General features: G+C 42.2%; 2 protein-coding genes across 3 annotated transcripts; one reads left to right on the top strand and one right to left on the bottom strand.

Moving 5' to 3' along the window:
* Positions 1-10,763, bottom strand: ppp6r2b (protein phosphatase 6, regulatory subunit 2b). Of its 2 annotated transcripts, none has more exons than XM_074677006.1 (25): positions 10,743-10,763; positions 8,717-8,861; positions 8,457-8,611; positions 8,247-8,345; positions 7,762-7,948; positions 7,338-7,475; positions 7,182-7,247; positions 6,923-7,035; positions 6,730-6,843; positions 6,447-6,567; positions 6,027-6,188; positions 5,701-5,931; positions 5,522-5,586; positions 5,326-5,441; positions 5,145-5,230; positions 4,968-5,045; positions 4,775-4,872; positions 4,635-4,692; positions 4,329-4,450; positions 4,056-4,231; positions 3,799-3,955; positions 3,424-3,503; positions 2,858-3,053; positions 1,711-1,827; positions 1-1,448 (listed from the first exon to the last, which is right to left on the bottom strand). In XM_074677006.1, exons 3-25 carry the CDS (start codon positions 8,579-8,581, stop codon positions 1,430-1,432), a joined length of 2,724 nt encoding a protein of 907 aa, XP_074533107.1. In that variant the 5' UTR covers positions 8,582-8,611; positions 8,717-8,861; positions 10,743-10,763; the 3' UTR covers positions 1-1,429. The 2 variants fall into 2 exon arrangements, with proteins under 2 accessions (XP_074533107.1, XP_074533106.1); XM_074677005.1 differs by lacking the exon at positions 10,743-10,763 and adding an exon at positions 10,120-10,488.
* Positions 10,764-11,524: 761 nt separating this feature from the next.
* Positions 11,525-16,780, top strand: dnaja2b (DnaJ heat shock protein family (Hsp40) member A2b). The gene is made up of 9 exons (XM_074677007.1): positions 11,525-11,706; positions 12,917-12,976; positions 13,330-13,556; positions 13,637-13,717; positions 13,848-13,981; positions 14,103-14,299; positions 14,453-14,597; positions 14,891-15,018; positions 15,109-16,780. Exons 1-9 carry the CDS (start codon positions 11,629-11,631, stop codon positions 15,295-15,297), a joined length of 1,239 nt encoding a protein of 412 aa, XP_074533108.1. The 5' UTR covers positions 11,525-11,628; the 3' UTR covers positions 15,298-16,780.
* Positions 16,781-21,670: the final 4,890 nt, after the last annotated feature.

Raw genomic sequence — 21,670 nt, 5'->3', positions numbered from 1 at the left:
ACACACGCACACGCACACGCTCCCAGACCTCCACAAAGGACACATTTATCAGAGGAGCAGGAACTGATGCTGGGGTATTAACCGAAACACACACGTTATTATTGCCTCATTTCAACAGTACAGCACACACACATACATGATACACACGGTGCAACCTGCAAAACAACTGCCTTTCCATACACTGGATTTATTCCAAAAATAGATATAATGTTTATATATACTGTTTACATTAATATTACGTTTACATATTACCAAGAGTAGCCACAACCTAATACAGGTTCAAATGTCACAATATTACATTTAAACAGCTCTTAGGGTGATATGAAGAAAATGTGCACTTCATTGTGTCCTGTAGGAGTTTTTTGTCCTTTTTTTGCACGTTTTTATAGAATCGGTTGTGTACACATGTAGATGGCTGTGTGTGTGTGTGTGTTTCTGGTATGCCTTCTTTGTATCTGCATACCTCACCTTTGACCTGAGCATGTACCATGTACATCGACAGAGATCTCTCTCTCACACACACACACACACACACACAAACAGCTGTGCACACACACATACACACCTCTGAACAATATGAATATGTCAGAGGTTTTGAGGAGGAAGTGACACATGATGCTCCAAATGAACCAAAAGCGATATGTTGTAAATGATCAAAGCAAGGAATTGTAACTTAAACTTGATCAAGGTTGCACGGTTAAAAGAATGAAGCCAAATTATTATCACTTTTACATTTTTTTGCACTAATAAAATCTGCCTGTTGCATACACTAAAATGCTGAAGTCAAATGGCAGCTAGCCTTGCAAGTATCACGTCTTTTAACTCTTGGCTGATTATTTAGGTACAGTCTTTCACTAAAATGTAAACAGTCATTCGCTCAGATAGAAATAAAAAAAAATCTCTGTTCTGTGATTTTATGCCCAGAGAGCCAACATACTCAAACAATCAGAAAGTCTGATGTTGAATTAAATAAAAGTGTTTAATTTCTGCCTCACGTATTTCTCCTCTCTGTATTTTAAGTGCCACAGCTGGCACACTGTGTTTAGCAACAGTATAAGGTGTTTTCACAAAGGTCAGTGAGTAAATCCCAGTTTTTACATTTGATAAATGTGTAACATAATTTGGCTTTGGGGTTCTGGCACTACAAAATGTTTCTCTAAAAACACACATCCTCTTTAAAGCCATTCAGTTGTAACTATGACAGAAAGGTGTGGGGAGAGATCAGGGTCACCCATGTGGAGCTTTGTGTTGTCCAGTGTACGTACTGTGAAGGGCTGTTTGTCCTCAGCTCTGAGGGTCTCCCCCTTCTTCTTCACACACATGAGGGCTGTTGGAGAGCTGCTAACAGGAAGCAAAGGTTGCATGTTTGTGTTCTCGATGAAGCATATGTGTTTTGTGTGTGCCTGTGCTGCATTGTTAGCCTGGTCCATTAGCTGAGGGCTGCGTCTCTGTAAGGAGAATAATACAGGAACATAACTTAAGTTAACATTTTACATACATATTGAAGAGTAATCTTCAAGGTAACAACAAATAAATTAGAAGGCAAATTTTGGGGCTTTTTACCCTGATGTGAAGGATCACAGAGAGGTTTTGACTTGTTGCAGCAGCAGTTAAAGCACAGGAGTAACTATCTGCATCACTCTTTTTAGGTGTGCCAGTAAACCTCACCTGTCAAAGATGCAAATGACACACACACACACACACACTTACTGTGTGACAGCGGCCGGTTGCGTACTTGGACTGGCTGTGTTAGGGTTTGGAGAGTTTCCTTTTTCACTCTCTTTGTCTTTGACGGATAGTCCCTCTGCTGGCACCTTATCTGCATCACTGTAAAAAGAAACACCATGCAGAATACACGGTAAAGAACAAACTGCTGATGCTTGCTTTTGCTTCTGGCTGTATTTCACCTCAGTTATCTGCTTTAAAGCTATCCTCACTGCCTGTTACCACGTCCGGGATGTACAGCAACCCTTTAAATCCCTTTTATCAGCTGAGTGTGAGTGACCCAATCTCTGAGGCCTGTGTAAATAATGTTACTTGAAAATTTCCCCTTAATTTCTTTTTTAACTTGAGCATGCTTTGAGGTGCACTGCTTGTTAGTAAAAAGCTATTGAAGAGATTTGTTAGAATGCTGATATTTTGGTTGCAACCGCTGTTCACAGCATGCTCTCTGACATACTGTTAGTAGAGGTGGTGCTCTGAAAGATAAAACAAATCACACACACTGAGGCCTGTTTAATGTTACTGGTGATAATGACTTTTTGTGTAATTCTAAGCATGATTTCAAACCCCGCTTGTATATTTTGGCGTAATGAACAAGAGATAATACCCTGAAGATGCTGAGTGGACTGTTCCATGCCAAAGGAAGAGTCTGTCTGGTGAATATAAATGAGGCTTGCCAGAGGAGTAGAGGTGGAGGAGCTCAACAGTTGTCAACAGTTTTGAGTTAGTATATTTCTGGGATGAATTAGGTCTGTTCTGCATTATGGTGAAAGTAACTGTTGCATCACATCCTATTAAATTCAACAAGCAAACAAAACAAACATGTGGCACATCTGTGCTCATGATGGCTCTATTTAAAATCCTTCACACAACTTCAGGAAAACATTCCACGCTCCAGAGCAGAGGACCTCAAGCACAACATACCGTCTTACTGCTGGTCTGAATACTCTGGAGTCAAAGGGGACAGACAGGAAGAGGGCAGTGTCAGAAGAAAAACAGAAAAGGTGGACGCAACATTGTGGGGGAAAGTGTTTTAAGTGGAAAGGCTCTGTGAAGAGAACAATAAGAGAGGGGGGAATACACTGTACCAATCAACACAGAGCACACACACATCACTGGAGTGTGTTTTGTGTACCTGCTGAAGACTGCCCTCTCATTTTTGGCGTCCACAGTGAGCCGAATGGTCTCCTTGCCAGCCCCCGTGGTGATGGTCTCACTGGTTGAGGACTCTGTCTTGCCCTCTTCCTCGTCGCTGTCTGAGCTGTTGGAGGAGGAGGAGTCTGATGCCACCAGAGGAGCTTTTCTTGCCACGCACACGCTCCACACACATGCTGTAGACAGGAAACACATAGTAAATACTGGAGTGCAGTAAGGTGCAAATTTACAATGGGGCTTTTCTTGATTAGGCTTATTTTTGTTAGAGTGAGCCAACCAACCAAATGCCAACCAAATGAAGGCTGAAACCAAATCTATACATTTTGCATAAGAGCACTGAAGCTGTATTTGCTTGGGAGCCAGACCAGGGATGCATTTTACAGTTCGTTGTTGTGTAGGAAAGGCCACAGGTTGGATTTGACCCTGGGCTCCTGGCTGAAAGGCTCGCCTCATAGGACACAGTTTCAAAACTACAAGGAACACCAGCACCCAATATAGTGTTGTAAGTTTTAACTCAATAAAGTTAACTTTTTGGCAGCAACTTACGGTTCTGGTTAGGTTTGGTGTTGTCTGATCCACTGAGCTCGGAGTCTACAGGAGAGCTGCATCTGGGGCCTGTTTCAGAGCTGGAACAGAAGTTATACAAATAAAAACAAAGTGTTTAATTTTCTGATAATTCTGTAAAGCTTCTTAAAGACATACACACAAAATCGAGTGATTTGTGTTGATGATTTTCTTTCCCAAAAACGTTGTCAGGAAAAAAATTAACAAGCCATAACCTAATGTCAGCTGAAGATGTTAAATTACATTATGTCAGTGTCCCAAAGATTTATTTTCTTTATTGAACTTTTCTTCAAAATACTGCCTCAATTTACAGTTTTCCAATTTCTGGCTCCATAATGTGAATAACTCAAGACTGACCAGCAGAAAGGCTGGAAGTCTGTGAACTTGGCCCATCCTTTATCTTCAGTATCTGTGGCAGCTGGTTGGGGGTCTGTAGTGTCCCAGGCTGAAAATCCTGTTCCTGCTGCAGGAGCCTGCGAGTTCACCTCTCCAAAATCTGCTATCCAGCCTGAGCCTGAGTATGAAGAGCATCACAAATACACTGTACTTTAGATAACATGCTTATCTCCAACTAAAAGAGCAAATCAATCATAGAACAATGGCATATTCCTCACTCTTGGTTGCATCGCTTTGGGCCAGGCTTGAGAAAGGATCCAGTTCATCTTTAGGGTCTTCTTCCTCCTCAGAGTCTGAGTTTGGTTCTTTGACAGGGGCCCCCGTGCCAGGAGCTACTGTCTTATCACATGCCTTACTGGTTGCTGAGCCCTGGGATGACTGTGAACCACCAAACCTTGAAACAATCAAAACATTTGCATGACCAAGCGAGGACTCAAACGACACGAAAAACAAGCTACAGAGAGCATCCACAATAAGTGTGGTGTGTCTACCTGTTACGGGACTTGGCTTGTGTCGCAAAGTTGATCTCTTTTTCCTCCCAAATGTCCTCTTCATCATCGTCAAAGGGCTGAATCCTCTCCTTGGAACAAGCCTCAAACACAGCTGTATTAGTCTGAAAAGAAAGGTTGATGCAGATGTGTTAGGTTTAGTGTTGAGATAAATTATCACAATTGTGCATTACCAAGAGGAAATTTTAACAGTTTATACCTTTTATGTTGGCATTAACTCAAAGGAAATGACTTTGAACATAAAACTATCAAGAGAAAATTAGTGATCAAATTAACACTTAAACTCACACTTTCCTGGCCGGCATCAATGTTAATATTGATCTCTGCAATACGATCAAACGTTGCCCTGCAAGAACAGTAAAAAGCGCTTGTTAAAACCCTATACAAAACTGTGTGCTTGATATGGAGATGACTGTCAACAAATTTACCCAATGCTGTCATCGTGATCAGTAAATTCCTCGTCATTGAAGCCAAACTGATCAACAAAGTTAGCTGTCATCTGTTGGATCTGATAATCTGAGAAAGCCTGAGACAAACGAACAAACAACTTCAATAAGACCAACATCAACATGAGGACTCAATATTGTCCATATGTGTGTTTTTCAGTCACAGTTTTTGAACCTGTTGTAGTGTCAGCTCTTTAGGGAATGGACTTTCCATATCATCCTCTGAGGAAGGGCGTGGGTTTCCAGTGCCGACCTGGATACGCACGAAAGCAGAGCCCACATTTTACGTGTGAGTGTTTACAAACAGCTGTATCTAGGAGAAGGATGAACGTGTCTGTGTGTGTGTGTTTACCAGGTCTATAGTGTTCTTCCTGTTAGCTTCTGACAGTGTCTGGTCTACAAAGGTTTCCCAGCGCCCTCTGCAGTCTTCAGGGAGCTCTACATCAAAATAACAATATCAAATACAAAATGCATTTTCATTACTTTTTCCATTTAGGAATGTAAGTGCACTTCATAAACACGCACACACACACCTGAAATCAGGGTACTGATCTGGGTGTGAACTGGGCCCTTCTCCAGGTTGTGCACTACTGTGTTTGCGATTCTGGTCAGATGACCCATGTACCCTCTTCTCATACCACCTTCTGACCTGAACACAGAAAGTACCACACTTAACAAACCTCACATTAGCAAGAGAAAAGAAAAAGGTGCATTATCAAACTTTCTTACTGTAATTTATCATTCTCTTCCCAAGCCCCAAGAATCCTCTGGACAAGGCGGCAGTGCTGAAACAACTTGAAAGAGACGAAGACAGAATCAATCAAATCTTTTGATTTATGAAGAGTTAATAACAGAATCATTTTTTACAGTGGATACAATATCTCTGCAAACCCAGCAGAGACACTTACATGTGTCACCATGAGATTATGTGCCGAGTTGTCAGGACTGATTGGTGGCTCAGAAGTGGTTTCAGGCACAGACTGTTCCTGTGAAGCCTCCTGGTCAGACTTGAATTTTTCCTGGGATCCCAAACCAGTCTGAAGTCTCATTTCATGGGCACAGGGCCGAAGGATGGCGGCAACACAGAGCTCTACTTGCAGGTGCAGGAAATTGTTCCATGTGTACTTGAAGAATAAGTCCTGAAAGACACAAACATTTTCCCATGGTAACTTCAGTATCTGACTCTTTTTTTTGACACTGTGTTCTATAAATGCAACACATCTGCAAATCTCACAAGAAGCAGGTCCATGGTATTGAGACAGCAGAGTTCCTGTGCAACGACCGCATGGCTCGCGGAGCTGGTGTAAAGCAGAGAGGCCACCAGCCTGGCTACATGCAGACGTGTGTTTCCAAGTGGTTCTTCCAACACACCCAAAGAAGTAAGCATGGGACTTCGCTAGAAATATGATGGCAAAGGGGAAAGAAGACAATCTTATTACCAGATAGTCTCAGCTTTGTAGAAAATATGATATTTCAAAACATTCATTGACCCAACAGCTTGTATAATGGCATAAACTGTTTATTCTCTGTTATAAAAAAATGATAATAAAAATGGAACAGGGGAAAATATCAAGATGACCTTTGTCCTTCAAGGGAACACTGATTTTTCAACCAATTGATACAGAACAAATAGATGATATCTTTGTTTAATTACCTTGGGTGGCTCCAGAAGTAGCTGGTGGAAATGTTTCAAGTGTGGCTGGATGGCCAACAAAATGCTGCTGTTAACAGTGTAACTCCTTTCAAATCCCTGAGCATCCATTACACCATCCACCCTATCACAAACATGGACCAAAAAGAAAAAAAAAACAAGAAACAGATGATTTCAGTCTTCCGTACAGGGTCAGAAACAAACCTAACAAAGGCCAGAGGTCAGTGAGAGAATTGTGTAAATTAGACTTTGATCAAATTTACAATGAAAGATTCAGAATACTCACACAGGCCTTCTGATTTCCAGTAGAGTGAGAAGAACTTGAATCCCGTTGACGATACAACTCTCAGTACGTTCCCCTGAGAACATATTCTGCAACAGTTGTTCCACACTCTCCTGCCTGTAGAAACCCACTGCAGTCAGTCATCACATCCACCCCCTGTTCTGAACATGTGTCTATTTGTGTGTGTATGACTTACGACTCTAGCACAGTTAGCAAAGGGTCCGGCTGTGAAATCTCTTGGAGCTGATTGGCCTGGTCTCGGCTCAGGCGTATGATGTCACACAATGTTTGTGATGCATTAGACTGCCTCTGCAGAGGCACAAAGATGCACATAACAAACCCAAACCATCAGTCCCGTAAACTACTGATCAAGGGTCTGTGAATGCTTGTCACAGTACACTTCATCACAAGTGTTTGTTATAGACTAATCTAAAAATAATCCTAATCCTATCTACCTCTTCATCTCTCTCGGGATGAATGAGCTCTATGAGTCTCTGGGCCAGCTTCTCCTCATTCAGCCACTGTTAAGACAAAAAATGAATTATCTGTAAACTATCAATGTTGTCTTGTGTGATACGTGAAATGTGAATGTGGGTCATTTTGTCTCATACAGTAAGTGTCTCAAGTCGAAGGGGAGGAGGCTCCACACAGCTGATGAGTCTCAGGAGCACATCCATCATGGCTGATGTATCGATATGCTTCAAGACCAAGGAGAGGAATCCCTCTTTACGTCGCAAGAAACTGATAACCTGAGCAAAACAGAGAAGCAAGGTAACAGTTATTCTGATGGTCAAGGTTACAGGGGTCACCTGAGTAACTGAACATAAAACATGACACATAAGCAATGAGGATGCTTTGTGCACTGGAACATCTGTGTTCTAGCATTAAACTTTATGGTGCTCTTTTGGGAGTAACTCCCAGTGAAAGCACTTTCAATTACGCTGCTGTAACTATCTGCCAGGCTCTGAATCAATCAGCTGTCTGACATGGCTCTGTGATTTTCTGATTTTGTGAGTGTGGGTTTGAGCATGTTACCTGCTCAGTCTTCCGTGTGATGAGGTTTCCAACAGTCTTGCTAAAGAAAGATGCCAGGAGGGGGTTAAGGGGGGATGGCTGCTCCAGGAAGGCATACAGAGTTTCCAGCAGAGGCTCATCATTACCCAGCTTATCGTTGATCACTCCCACGTCACATGTCAGGAGCTCACATGCTATATTTGAATACCTAAAATGCATGAAGAGAACACAACTGCAGTTAAACCAAACAAATCAAATTATTATATTCTGCTTTTGCCTATAAAAAAAGTAGAATGTAAAAACTGGACTGTGTTCATTGTAATGATTAGATAATACAACTGGCATAAAAGTAACTTTATATACATTATGCATGAAGTGATAAACCCATTAAGCTCTTGTCTCTACTATAAAATGGCAGGTGAGAGATATGATGGATTGCAGAACCAGCAGCATGCTTTTTTTCTAAATACAGTGTACAACATCAGCATTTTCTGCCCAACACCTACTTGAAGCGCTTTGTCTCCTCTACACCACCAGGGGGCTCTGTTGTGATCATCCGCACCAGCTCTTGCATACACTGGTCTTGGCACAGGAACAAGAGAAGTCTACAATGTGATAAAAAAGAACCTGTTAGTACCAACACTGGCAACTAATGGAAATTTAAATGTTACCGTATGACTGTAAAGCTGAATTGCAAAAGTCAACAACACACAGACCTCCTGTTCTGGGCCTTGCACTCCTGCAGCACATCTTCCTCCTCCATGAGCTCATCCAGTGTGACATCTTCCTTGTCCAGTAAAGCCTCCAGATGAGAGGTTTGTAGGTCAAACTTCCAAAACATGGCTTACGTCACAAGTACACACACACTTAGCTGTTGAACAAACAGACATCGTATCATGACATAGTAGCTTAAATGGTAATTGTATGTTTTTTAATGTGTGGGGAAACGCTGTATTGTATGTGAGCATGGCCTTACGTTTAGACAAGGACTTGTACCCTTAGTCAGAACTTCCTAAACGACCGTTTGCCTTATTGACATTGCTCAGCCTGAACGTCGGTGTGTAGGCAAAAGAAACAAAATGTAGATACAAAACACAAATCCAGAAGAGACTGCCTGCAATCTGAGAAGAAAACATAGGACAGGATGAGAGGAATAAAAGTCAGTGCTAAATGCATAGATGAGGTTTGCACTTCTCTCTGGAGCAAACAGGAAGCAATGCATTTGTAATTGAGTTACTGTGGAAGATTTAAGCCTAGGAGGTTTCGAAAACAGCCTCAAACAAACAGTCCTATGAACAGCAACATGAATGGAGTAAAAAATATGGAACACCCCCCAGATGGTGAAAGAAACTTATCTCTATAGAGGATTACAAATTCCTCTGCTTAAAAAAATGTCAGGGAGCAGTAGGTACATTTGCTGACAATCTTGTGAACATAAAATGAGGAGGGTGTTGATGACAGATGAGGCAGGCAGGAGCTGTTGCTGGCAGTGGATTTATTCAGGAATACCTGAATTACTTATACTAATACTTACATATTAAGGAATTAATTCTACCAGTATTGCGCAATGATTTAGTCAATTAGTCATTACATCTTATATGCTGATTGACATCATCATCATGCCACAAATCAACCATGCCTACCAACATAAGGGGACAATTAACGTTATTTTGGATGTTGTTCGGGCAAAAGTAACCTACTAGATCATGTGATGTATTTACATCATTATCAGTGGAGTGAAAACATGAAGGTGCTTATCTAAAAGCATGACTGAATAGCAGCATCCCAGTTCCTTCAATAAAAATGATGAGGCTTCATAAACAGGTGTTTAGGGGCTCAGACTGTGCATCACAAATGATCCTCTAGAATTTAAATATCAAATATTTTTACCATGGTCAGCTAAAACTAAACCAGGCCTATATTGCGTGTTAGGACCATTTGTATTAGGACCAGCTGGTTCCAGATGCCGTTAGCTTTAGGTGGGCATTGGTAATAACAGGTTAATATCACTGAATTGATGTTAGCATTAATTAGCTTACAGTTATCGCTGGTCCACATTAAGTGAGCTAGCTTATCTTCTTTTGCCAGTCTCTATCAGTGCATTTGCACAGCTAAACCACGATCCGTTTCACTTACCATGCATGTGAGTTGTAACCTAGCAGTATTTCAGTCTTGTCGCTTACATTTAGTACCAGGAGTAAATAACGGGTACATTAACACCTCACATCAGTTAGTTGCCTGGCTAACGACAGGGATGATGTCCTCCTCATTCAAACGCTACGTCCCCATCTTCCGACGACTTAGCAGAGAGACACACCACATAAGGTTGAATCACGGGTTTGCTAACAAGTTTCTTACAAAAAGACAAGCGTTTGTTACCTTACGTCCATCATTTTATCAGTCGTCATCCAGAAGCTTAACGGCAACTCGGCGACTTTGGCTGTCAGGTCACCCAGAGGCCCATACCAGCCTGTTCATGACTGCGTTGTTAGCTTGAAGATACTACTACCCTTTCCCGGTTGCAATGTCACTTACGCTGCCGTTACTCGGCGGTTGGAGTGTCTAGCGGCGGAGTTGACACAGCGCAAATAAATTACACTTTAGCAGGCAGACAACAACATTTCAGTCAGATTTAGAAATCAAAATGGCGGATACCTAAAACGTAATCAAAAGTTTGGCTGTCCATCATCTATGTAAACACCAGAACAAGTACGTGTTTATTTTTTGTCACACTGAAAAACTAATGTTACAGGGAACATGAAGAGCTGCAGTACACGGTGCGTGATGTGCGGATTCAAAGTCCTACTGGCAACCCCGTGTGACACAAAAAGTAAACAACCATCATCAAAACGTTATAAGGCAGCTATACATTAACATTTTGCAAAAACAGCTGTATACATATTCGTATCTATGTGGCTGAGACTTAAAGGTTTATAGTTACTTAAAATGCTCCTACAGTAAATTTTAAAATGAACTACAGAAATAAATCAAATGCAGCTTACCCAGGAACACCTGTTACTGCAGCGGATCCCAGCTTGTTGTGGTGTAAGATTGCATGCTTAACATTTATTATTCTACCACTGCAGCGCTTCAAGCTTTATTTCCTGACGAAATGAAAATGCCTTCAACATCCATGTTCAAAGGAAAATAACGCTGAGCCCAGGTACTTCAGTTTCTCCATTATATTTACCCTTAAAGCTCCCATGAGGATTTTTGCGCCACCTTAGGCGATTGTGTGTATGAAATAATCGTCTTTTGGGGAAAAAAAACACCTTGAATTTAACAGTCAAAAGTTGCATATTAAAGATTTCTTGTGTGGGAATTGTATATTTTTTGGAACACCATTGGCTAAATTTTCCAATCAGACTACTACTACTATTACTCAGAGTTATACAGTTAATTATTATTTTTGATACTGATTTTGTAGGTCATAAAGAGGAAGCAGTGTTGATTGACTGTTTGGTGACCTGTTAAAAACCCCTAACGGCGGGTTCAATATCCAAAAACAGTGTTAAAATATTTCAAATTAATCACACGCGAATCCTGTATAACTTTGGACAAGACTGTTCAGATACTATCTTTAATTATGATGTCAGGCGCATTTTTGTTATGCAACTATTTTAGCCACACCGGCACTCAGACACTTAATAATAAATTACTTATAACACTTATAAATAAAATGTCAAATAAAATCCATAAGACTCCGTGTTTCTCTACCAGACTGAATTCTTTCTGTGCTTTGTTTTGTAATTTTTTTTCGTTCGTCATCTGTTTCAGAGTGAGTGCTTGTGTCTGTCGTAGTATCTGGCAACCCTGGACAGTCCCAGCCGGCTCCTCTCTCAGCCCACCCGCCGCAGAAGCTCTCTCTCTGTTTAGCCGGTTAGCATCATGGCGAACGTTGTGGATACTAAGCTGTACGACATCCTTGGAGTTTCACCATCTGCCTCCGAGAATGAGCTCAAAAAGGTACGAACCACTAAAAGATTGTGAAATGTGTTGAAGTAGGACCAGAAAAAAACAACACAGGAAAGATCAGAAAATAAAATGTGGCCTATTTCGCGAGCTAAAGATGCTCAGCTGCAGCTAAGCTAACGCTGGCTAGTTATGCTCACTACTTTGGGGATTTTCGAAGACAGTCAAAGCTAACCACTGCGTCGTTGTGATTTACCGGCAATGCCAGGTATTTCAAGTCTTTTAGCACAACTTTTGAAAGTAAATCAGGTCTGTCTGAAAATCAAGAAACACGCGAGTGACCACGAGTGTGATAGCTTGCCGGCCGCTAGCGTGGGATGATAGCTCCTTTCCAGGAAATAGCCTCCGCCAGACCGAGCAGGAGCTACTCAAGGAGCGTTAGCAAAATATCTCTAATGGGATAATATATCCTGCTTATATCACTATACTGCTCTTGAGCCTAAGCCAAATAGCCAGACTGTTTGTTGTCCAAAACATCTTAATTTGTATTTATTTAAAGGAAACAATTGATAAGCCTTTTAGGTAGCTAGTTGCAGTGTTATAAGCTGTTTAGCTTGAAGTACATCGTTCGCTAATATGCACGCCGTTGAAAAAAGTATGTATCTAAACATATAGCATCTGGGATTGTAGTGCTAAATAAGGCTTTGGCTCTTAGTCAGTTGTATTCAAGCAATTGAACCGCATGGTTATTTCCGCTTTTTATTTTCATGTCATAAATCTTGACCAGCAAATAATAAAAGTCCATCATGAACTAATGTTAGACCAGTATAGCTCATCTCATTTTTCTTTCCTTTTTATACTATTCAGCTGTTTAGTTTGAGAAACGCCACATGTGAATTGATAGTGTTTGCCTTCATTATGTTAATCCAAAGTCATGTTTCGTCATATTGTCAACTCTGGAGTTGCTAACAAACTCATGCCATTAATTCAGGGTCTTTACACTCCTGCTGCCAAAGCAGGTGACTTCACAAGACTCTGATTTGAAGCTTTGTTAAAATTGTCTGAACAAGGAACATGCTAAGAGACGTCAACGGCAGCTAAGCTCTTGCTGGTGTCCTGATGTTTTTGACAGCAGGCCCACTAGTCAGGTCCTTGGCTCATAAGGCTGTTACAGACAGTCAGTGGACATGGAAACTTGCTTGCATGGCTATTTATCACAGTTGGAGTTTGGCCCCATTCATCAGGATATTTTGGTTTGTTTCAGGCCTACCGTAAACTGGCCAAGGAATACCACCCTGACAAGAATCCTGATGCTGGAGATAAGGTTTGTCACATCACAGACATGTCATGCCAACGTAGTTAGGAACAATACCAAACAGCAGTTAAGATACTCAACAGTTGTGAATGATGATTTATTATGTCATGATTACAGCGTAACTCAGAGAGAACAAACTCCAGACACAAGCTATGGACATGAAACAGATATTCCCAAGGGAGAAGCACATCACTTTTTTTCACTGTTCAGAGACGTAACCCCTCTTGTTCTGCTTTAATGTGACACAAGACTAAAAAGTCTTCTTTAGACTTTATAAAGTGGGGTTATGAGATGTTTTTGTATTCCTCACTCTGTCACGCTGTAGCATTGTTTTATTTGTTGTTGTTTTTTCTATTTTTCAGTTCAAAGAGATCAGTTTTGCTTATGAAGTCCTGACAAACCCAGAAAAGAAAGAGCTTTATGATCGCTATGGAGAACAGGGGTTACGAGAGGGAGGAGGTGGAGGACCTGGCATGGATGATATTTTCTCTCATATTTTTGGCGGAGGACTTTTTGGGTTCATGGGTGGGCAGGGCAGAGGTCGCAATGGAGGCAAGAGGAGAGGAGAAGATATGGTTCATCCTCTGAAGTAAGTATGTCACCTGGCATTGAGTTTTGCTGCTTCAATTGGAGAAGTTCAACAAATTCAATAACTCTTTGTTCCCACAGAGTTTCTCTTGAAGATCTCTACAATGGCAAAACCACTAAACTGCAGCTCAGTAAGAATGTGCTGTGTGGTGCTTGTAATGGGTGAGTTAACTTGAATTGTTATCATTACAAAACAGCATGGTGCTTAAAGTTTGAAAGCCACTGCTGCTTCAGTATTTTGTTGGGTAGAAATCTCTGTTGAGTGTGTCAGTTTTTGATTTTTGCCTTTTAGTCAGGGCGGCAAAGCGGGAGCAGTGCAGAAGTGTGTAGCATGCAGAGGGCGGGGTATGAGAATCATGATCAGACAACTCGCCCCAGGGATGGTTCAACAGATGCAGTCAGTCTGCACAGACTGCAATGGAGAGGGTAATGTCCACGTTCATAAACACCAACACTCACTGTCCAAATACAAATACAAAAATGATGTTGCGCTTGAGGAAAAGTGTCTCTACGAAATGGTCAAATCTGTGTTTGTTTGCTGGTGCAGGTGAGGTGATAAATGAGAAGGACCGCTGCAAAAAGTGTGAGGGTCATAAGGTGTGTAAGGAAACAAAGCTGCTGGAGGTGCACGTGGACAAAGGCATGAGACACGGACAGAAGATCACATTTTCTGGGGAAGCTGACCAAGCACCAGGTGTCGAACCAGGAGATATAGTCCTTGTGCTGCAAGAGAAAGAACACGAGGTAAAAAAACAACTAGCCTCTGGCACTGAATCTTTAGCAATCATGGTTTGCATACCACTGTCACAAACACAGTTGTGTTTATAGTGTTTTTCTAATGCTTTTATTTAACATTTTATTTTGATATAAAGCAAATTTTGGTGTGATCTGTCTCAGGATTTCCGCCGTGAAGGCAGTGACCTTCACATGGTCCAACGTATCGGCCTGGTTGAGGCTCTGTGTGGCTTTCAGATGACTGTTGCACACCTTGATGGACGTCAGTTGCTTGTCAAATACCCTCCTGGCAAAGTCATTGAGCCAGGTAAACACGTCAGTCTTAATATTCATAAATGTGAAATGTCATTGGCTTCCAAAGTCCCTGGGAAAATAAATGTTAGTGAAAATACAGTCATCTGATTGAATATTCAATCAAACAGTGATGTTGCCTGTAAAAAAAACAAAGTATGGTGAAAATTATTCCCAGCCATGAGCCTAATTACTGCTCGACCTTCAGACATAGTAACATTATTGAGAATAATGTATCTGCCTTGGTTTAAAAATATACCGTACAGGAGCCAAAGCCTCGTACTTAATGTTGATTCTTGCCTTTGTCAGGCTGTATTCGAATGGTCAAAGGAGAGGGAATGCCTCAGTACAGAAATCCATTCGAGAAGGGAGACCTTTACATCAAGTTTGACGTCCAATTCCCTGAAAACAACTGGATCAAACCAGAAAAACTGAATGTGAGTTGGCATCTTCAGACCTCATTCAGACAATTTTAACTCCACAAGGTTGGCTTTGGTATCTTTTTTAATCCAACCATTATCTTTCAGGAACTTGAGTGCTTGCTGCCTGCCCGAGCTGAGAATCCTGTAATCGCAGCAGATGCAGAGGAAGTTGACCTGACAGATTTTGACAGGAGTCAAGGTTTAGGAGGCGGAGCCAGGAGAGAGGCCTACAATGATAGTTCTGATGAGGAAGGAGGCCATCATGGCCCAGGGGTGCAATGTGCACACCAATAGAAAGACTCATACATGAAGACATGCACACACATAAAGACATGAACACCCCTCAAGTCCCATCGCTAACACCATTCAAGACTTGATGCTCATACATGCACACTTCTCTCCTTTCATGATTCCCATGAAAAAGTAGAGATTCACAAATACACTCATACAGGTATATCAGCCCTCCTCAGTTCTGTGGTGCCCATACATCAGAAATATGCTGGATGTGTAATGACTGTTTTGTGTTAATGGACAGTAGTGTTCATCAAAGCCTTCAGCAAGAAGGTGGTGTCATTCTTGGAAGTTCACTAACTGAGCTCGACCTGGACCTTTCTTTTTTCCATCACAAGCTTTTACCTTCCACTGTGGGAAACACCAGTCCAGTAAATAAAATGCAATAATGGTGATCTTGTATAAGGTGTAGTTTAGTCTGTCACACACAAGCGCATGCTGCTTTCTTGCTGAAGATCTCGCACATGTAGATCCAGCATCTGGACACAACTGAGAAATCTGACACCACACCTGTTTGGATTTTAGAGTCACTGCTATCTAAGTGCCCTGCTGTAACAAAAGCTGACCTGTTTATACAGTCCTTAAAGCATGTCCTCTGCTCAGCCCACTGAGACACACACAGATTGAGTCCACCTCATTCTTAAAAAATGAACTGTTGTAGTTTTTAAATGGGTTCTAAAATGGGACAGGTCCTGTTTAGTCCCAAGCTGACACTTTGCTAAAATATCAAAGGTCTGCCTCTAGCACCAGTAGGCACCATGTTTCCTTAGTTTGAACTTTCAGCTTGTTTGTCTTTGTTGGCGTGAATGCTATTCTGTTCAAGACCACAGAACTTGAACCTAAGCTGTGTACACTTCGTTTGAGGACTCACTTATGTACTTTGTATGTGTGTATTGCAGTGGCTCAGTGTGTGTGTGAGCTGCTGTGGAATGTTCTGGGCCCTTAGAGTGATAGATGTTTCTGTTTTGCGTTGGACTGCAGTGTGAGTGGGGACAATTAAAGAGGTAAAAACAGAATGTTTATTCACTAAAACTATCTCCCATGTAGACATCTCCCCTTCTACGCACCAGGACTGAGATCCTCCTCTCTTGCAGGAAAACCACCATGTACATACACCCCCCATTGTAGAGTTGTCAGCTAAATATACGTCCTTTGACATGTTACAATATTCCCATCCTCATAGACCTGTAAATAAATACAGCCATAGTCCATAGGTGCAGTCAGAGTCTACAGCAGTGTCCTTTCAAGTCAAATTATTTCTTACGCAAGTGAGTAATGGCCACCAGTGCCAATATTAATGTTATGTTCACATGAAGAGAAGTTGCTGGAACCTCTGTAGACTGTTTACATGCACCTCTGTGACTCATTGTGTATGTAATTTAGGCCACAGAGGGGTGATGTGTACACAACTAAAGGGGGTCATTGATAAATGACATTATTGTTGATGCTTATGTTTGTCAAGATGCTAATTAAACTGTCTAATAAAAAGTCACTTCAAGTTTGATACTTTTTTATGGGCAAAGTCTGCATTTTACACTAAAGATGGGCTAACATCACTCAAACAGTATGTGTGAAGTTTCAGCCTCTGACTAACTTGGAGGTCTTGTAGTTTCTCAGTCTGCTTCATCATCTGGTTTTCTGCAGGGGAGAGCTACTGGACCCAACAGCTCCTTAAATCCTGCAGTATTCCTAAGAGATTAAAAACAGGAATAGGGTCATGGTGGTCAAAATTAATTTGGCATTCATGCTAAATTTTACAAGACCCCTCACCTCTCTCGTTTGGACTGCATGATGTAGGAGCGCTCTCGTCTCACCTGCTCCAGTCGCTCTCTGACTACTGTCTTCTGCTGGTTTTTATCCTCCTGAAACATGTTGTGTCATGGAGACAGATTGTAAGGATTATAAAATCCTGCAGCCTGATTATTTTTGTGATGTTTTACCGGTGGTAGATCTTGTGTGAGGTGTTTAAGCCGGTCTGTTCCTTTAAGGCCCAGTAAGTCTTCCTCTGCCTTCCTGTGCTGGATGATGGTCAGACGCTCCTGAACCTAAAAAAAAAACATTTGTTAGACTGACGTGTTTATTTTGACTAATGTGTCTTCTTTTTCTTACCCTAAGAAGTTGTCTCTCTCTGTCCCTCTGCTGTCTCTGTTCCACCTTTCTTTGCATGTCCACCAGGTTTCGCATCGTCCTCTCACGCTCCACTGCCGAGACTGGCTCCATTGCTTGCTCCCTCTCCATCATTGAGGATGCTCTGCTTTTCTCCTTCAGGACAGAGTCTCTTTCAACCTTTACAGTAGGAGACAGCAGTTGAGGAGTGTTTTACAACTGCAGAATTTTTTGCTGCAGAAATGTTACTCTATGCTTACAGAAGCTGCTGAATCAGAGTCCTGCTCTTCAGAGTTGGTGAGTTCTGTTCCTTCTAATTTCCACATTTCTGACGCTGTTTCAGTGGGACATGTTTCCACTTCAACCCCTGCTCCGTCCACATGCACGGCCTTACTGGTCAGAGCAGAGCAGAGGTCAACAGAGATCTGCTCAATCACAGGAGGGTCAATATAATGATGAGCTGAAAGGTCGAACTGAGAAACAGCTTCTCTCTGCTCTGGTTGATTAGCTGATGCTGTCCCTTTAGCGGTCACCTTAAGGAGATTATAGAAGTAAAACAAGAAAATCAGATGTGGCACACACTGATGCAATGTTTGATGGGAACAATTCAGTACCTGGGAGTCAGGAAGATCTGTCTCTTTGTAAACCTGCTCAAACTGAGTCAAGTCCTCAGCTACGTGGCTCTGACAGACTTGAGTCGTCAAACTGCTTCCAGCATCCTGACTTTGTCCTGTGTTTTCCTCTGCAGCATCAGCCTCGCAGTCAGTGTCATCATCTGGAGGTTTACTCCAAGCAAGAGTGATTAGTGAGCCCTGTTTCTCAAAGTTCTGAGTGCTCTCCATTGCACCAGCTTCTTCTTTTTCTTCCTCAGCTACTTGTTTACACTGTTGAGGATTATTGGTTGTGTCTGACACACATAAGATCTCCAGGTAGGGTAGGTCCTCCATCATTGCCCCACAACCTGAAGAAGTGTTAGGAGTTGTTAAAACAGCTGTTTCCACTACTGGACCTTTCTGGTACAAGGGACTTAAGGACGTACAAAGTGCAAGTGGGTCAAAATAAGTAACATGATCAAGTAACTTAAGTGGGATTACCTGCACAGATGTCCTGTTTGTTAGTCTCATCTGCAGCTTGACCTGCATGTACTTCTCCCCCGCCTCCTCTGATTGGATCAACCGTCAGAGTCTCAGCTGACCCACCACTGCTGTTTTCAGCATCAGCTGCTCCTCTGCAGCTGGACAAAGCTTTCATTTGCTCATTGCTGCTTTTTTCAATGAGATTTTCTTCAGGACTGAGGGAAGATCCCAAAGTAGAAGGGACTTCTGACACCAGCAGTTTAAGAGTGAAGCACTGTTCACGGAGTTGAGACTCTAACTTATCTCGCAAGGCTTGGACACTTTGTGCACTCTAAAAAAAAGAAACAAGTCACAATGTCAAGCACAGTTCTTTAATGATCTTTTAACAGGATGCTGTGACTGTTTTTTCTCACCTTGTCCATCAGCGCAGGCAACAGTTTGGTAGCTTGGACCTCTTGAAGCTCCATTACTTGGATCAAGAGGAGCAGAGAACAACCCTCCAACTGAGGCTTGGACCACATTTCCAGTTCACTGCTTATGTGGTCCATTTGGAGTTGTGGCTGAGAGTTTGGAGACTCTTTGTGTGTTTGTAGGTCAGCACGGATCTGTCTCAGCCTTGTCATACAGTCGTTTCTAAAAGAAGTTTGCTCTTGACTCTCTGCGAAAGAAACAGGAACAGAAAAGATGGAGGACTTTTGCCATAGATGCTGCAGAATGGGAGAGAATATTGATTTACCTTCTTTTTGAGGCATTGTGCAACCTGGCTCCTGCAAACTCTCCATGGACACACTGTGTAACAACTTGATCAGGTGTTTCCTTTGCTGCTCCTGAGTCAGCACCAGCAGCTGCAGGGCTGCCTACAGGGACAGGGTCAGGGTTGGAGTGGTTCTTTTACAGCTGATAAAACTACAGTAATGGTCCCTTTAAGAGATATCTAACCCTTACAACTCAAGTATAAATTCATATCTTTGTCATACTCAGCCGCCCATACCTGCTGTGGTGATGCTGAGATGAAGTCTTTTTTCGGCTTCTCCTCTTCCTCATGAAGCCACAAGGCTGCCAGCTCCGCTCTGCATGGAGTCGTTACACATGGCCTATTCATAAACGTCACACAGACAGTTGAAGAGGATGACCTGGTGGTGTTGAGTTCATTTCTAGCCATGTTACTGAGCTATTCAAGAGTTGGCTCACCATGCCTCCCAGGACTGCCGAGCAGCCAGAAGAGCTTTGTAGGACAGATTTTCTCTCTGAGCTCGGAGAGTTGCCAACCTGATGAACAAACACATCAGTCTCAGGTCCTCCCTGTCCAACCTAGAGGTCGAAAACAACAACAACAAATGAGCTCATAACATCATTACTCAGAGGCATATACAAGCAAGATCACACAGATTATCTCCCATCATGCTGATTTTCACTATGTTGACACTGCAGCAGCTAAAATTTGTGTGAACTGTGTTTGAAGCCTGTACCTCGGGCCCAGAGCTGCCAGTGCGTCCTTTTCCTGCTGACGGCATGTTTGTAGCTCATACAGGAATGAAACAGCTGACCAGGACTCTTCTCTAGTCTCAGGGTGGTTTTTAAGAGCTGGTCCCTGATAGGCCCTGCAAGACAATCTTTTTTTATACATGTTTGAAAGGCTTAGGAGCCACAAAACATTATTTTTAACTGCATTCTGGTGATCTCTGTTTTCCAAGATGGTTTTGTAAAATTGTGCTTAATCTCAACTAATAACTTTTGACCCACCTGTATATTCTAAATGCCCCAGGTAGTTCAGCCAAACAGAGCACGTCACCTGACTCCAAAGCCTCCTCTACAAGCCCCTCCAGCTCCTCCTCTTCCTGCTGTTGTTGCTTTGGTGTTAATGTCTCCCAGATGCTCAGTGCTTTGGTATCAACAAATGGAAGAAGAAAAATATAAAACCTGGACCGAACAAGGTTCACTGATGTTAAGAAAGTTGTTGTGAGAGTCATAATGTTCTTCTGCGTTATGCGTAGTTCTTACTGTAGTGCTCCTGAAGCATTTCTGTATAAAACAGATGGGTCACCACATCATACTTCACTTCTAGGAAGAGGAGGACTTCTGACAGGGACAGAAAGCCCCAGACCTGACATCCAGACCCCAGGCTTTCACCCAGTGTTGGATGGGGCAGTATACTTTGCACGCCTTCTGATGCCAATCTGAGAAGATATGCAAAAAGCATCAACAGCATAACCCCAAACAACTCTGTACACAAGGGAGGGGTTGTGAAACATACGTCTGTATACCTGAAATATTTTCTTGATTAAAAAAGGATGCAAGCATGGAAATGTATACACAAAGAGTGATACTATGTCGCCTCAAAATTAGTCCGGGGTCATTTGTGCTTCAGTTTTAAGGGGGAAGAAAGGTATCAGCAGGAAAATATGATAATTTAACCAGACTTAAAGTACTGTCTTGTTGTCTTAAAGGGATAATATCCAAATGCAGCAATCCATCTTCGGACACTTCTGATAATCACCTCACCCAGCTCTGCCTGGACGCCTTCTTCAGCTTCCTCACAGCTCTCACACTGCCATACAACTCATTATTTCCCATCAGTCTCCCCCTCTGTGTGAGGAAAGTAAAAGTTAGGATGAATGGAGTGATTCTTCCCAGGCAGCACACACATTGCTGGCACATACCTGTTGGTTGTCTGTGTCACAGGTATCTGGATGGAGAGGTTCTCGCTCTGACTGGCTGTGAGATTTTCTGAGAGTAGAAAGTTCTGCTTTCTGGTGTAAGGTGTTTTTTATCAGGGGATCATTTACTACTGGCTCATTTGTGAGATTTCCAAGATTTAGCAGCTGGAGGTCCCAGTAAAGCTACAGAAGACAATACTTGCTTTTAGGAGTAAAAACTTAACATCATCTTCATTTCTCACACTTATCTTGCTTCAAAAAAGACACTTGTACCTTGTCTTTCTTTTCTCTCTCTTTTTCCATTTCTAGGAGAACATCCAGCACATTTTCACCAGCACAACACCAGCCACTGTCATCTCCTGCAATCTGAACACATCCAAACCCCTCACAGGCACATGGAGCATGCCATAAGCAGTGATGAGTAAGGCAAAGCTGCCTTCAGTTCCGAGTATACTTACCTTCTCCATGGCCACATGTGCTGCATCAGTGCTGGAAGGAACATGAAACACTTTACTGAAGAGATCACTCACATCTGCA

Source organism: Halichoeres trimaculatus, unplaced genomic scaffold (genome assembly GCF_033239565.1).
Source record: "Halichoeres trimaculatus isolate MK-OKI-2021-1 unplaced genomic scaffold, fHalTri1.1 fHalTri1_scaffold_10, whole genome shotgun sequence".
Lineage (NCBI taxonomy): Eukaryota > Metazoa > Chordata > Actinopteri > Labriformes > Labridae > Halichoeres > Halichoeres trimaculatus.
This window is presented reverse-complemented; position numbering and strand designations above follow the sequence as displayed.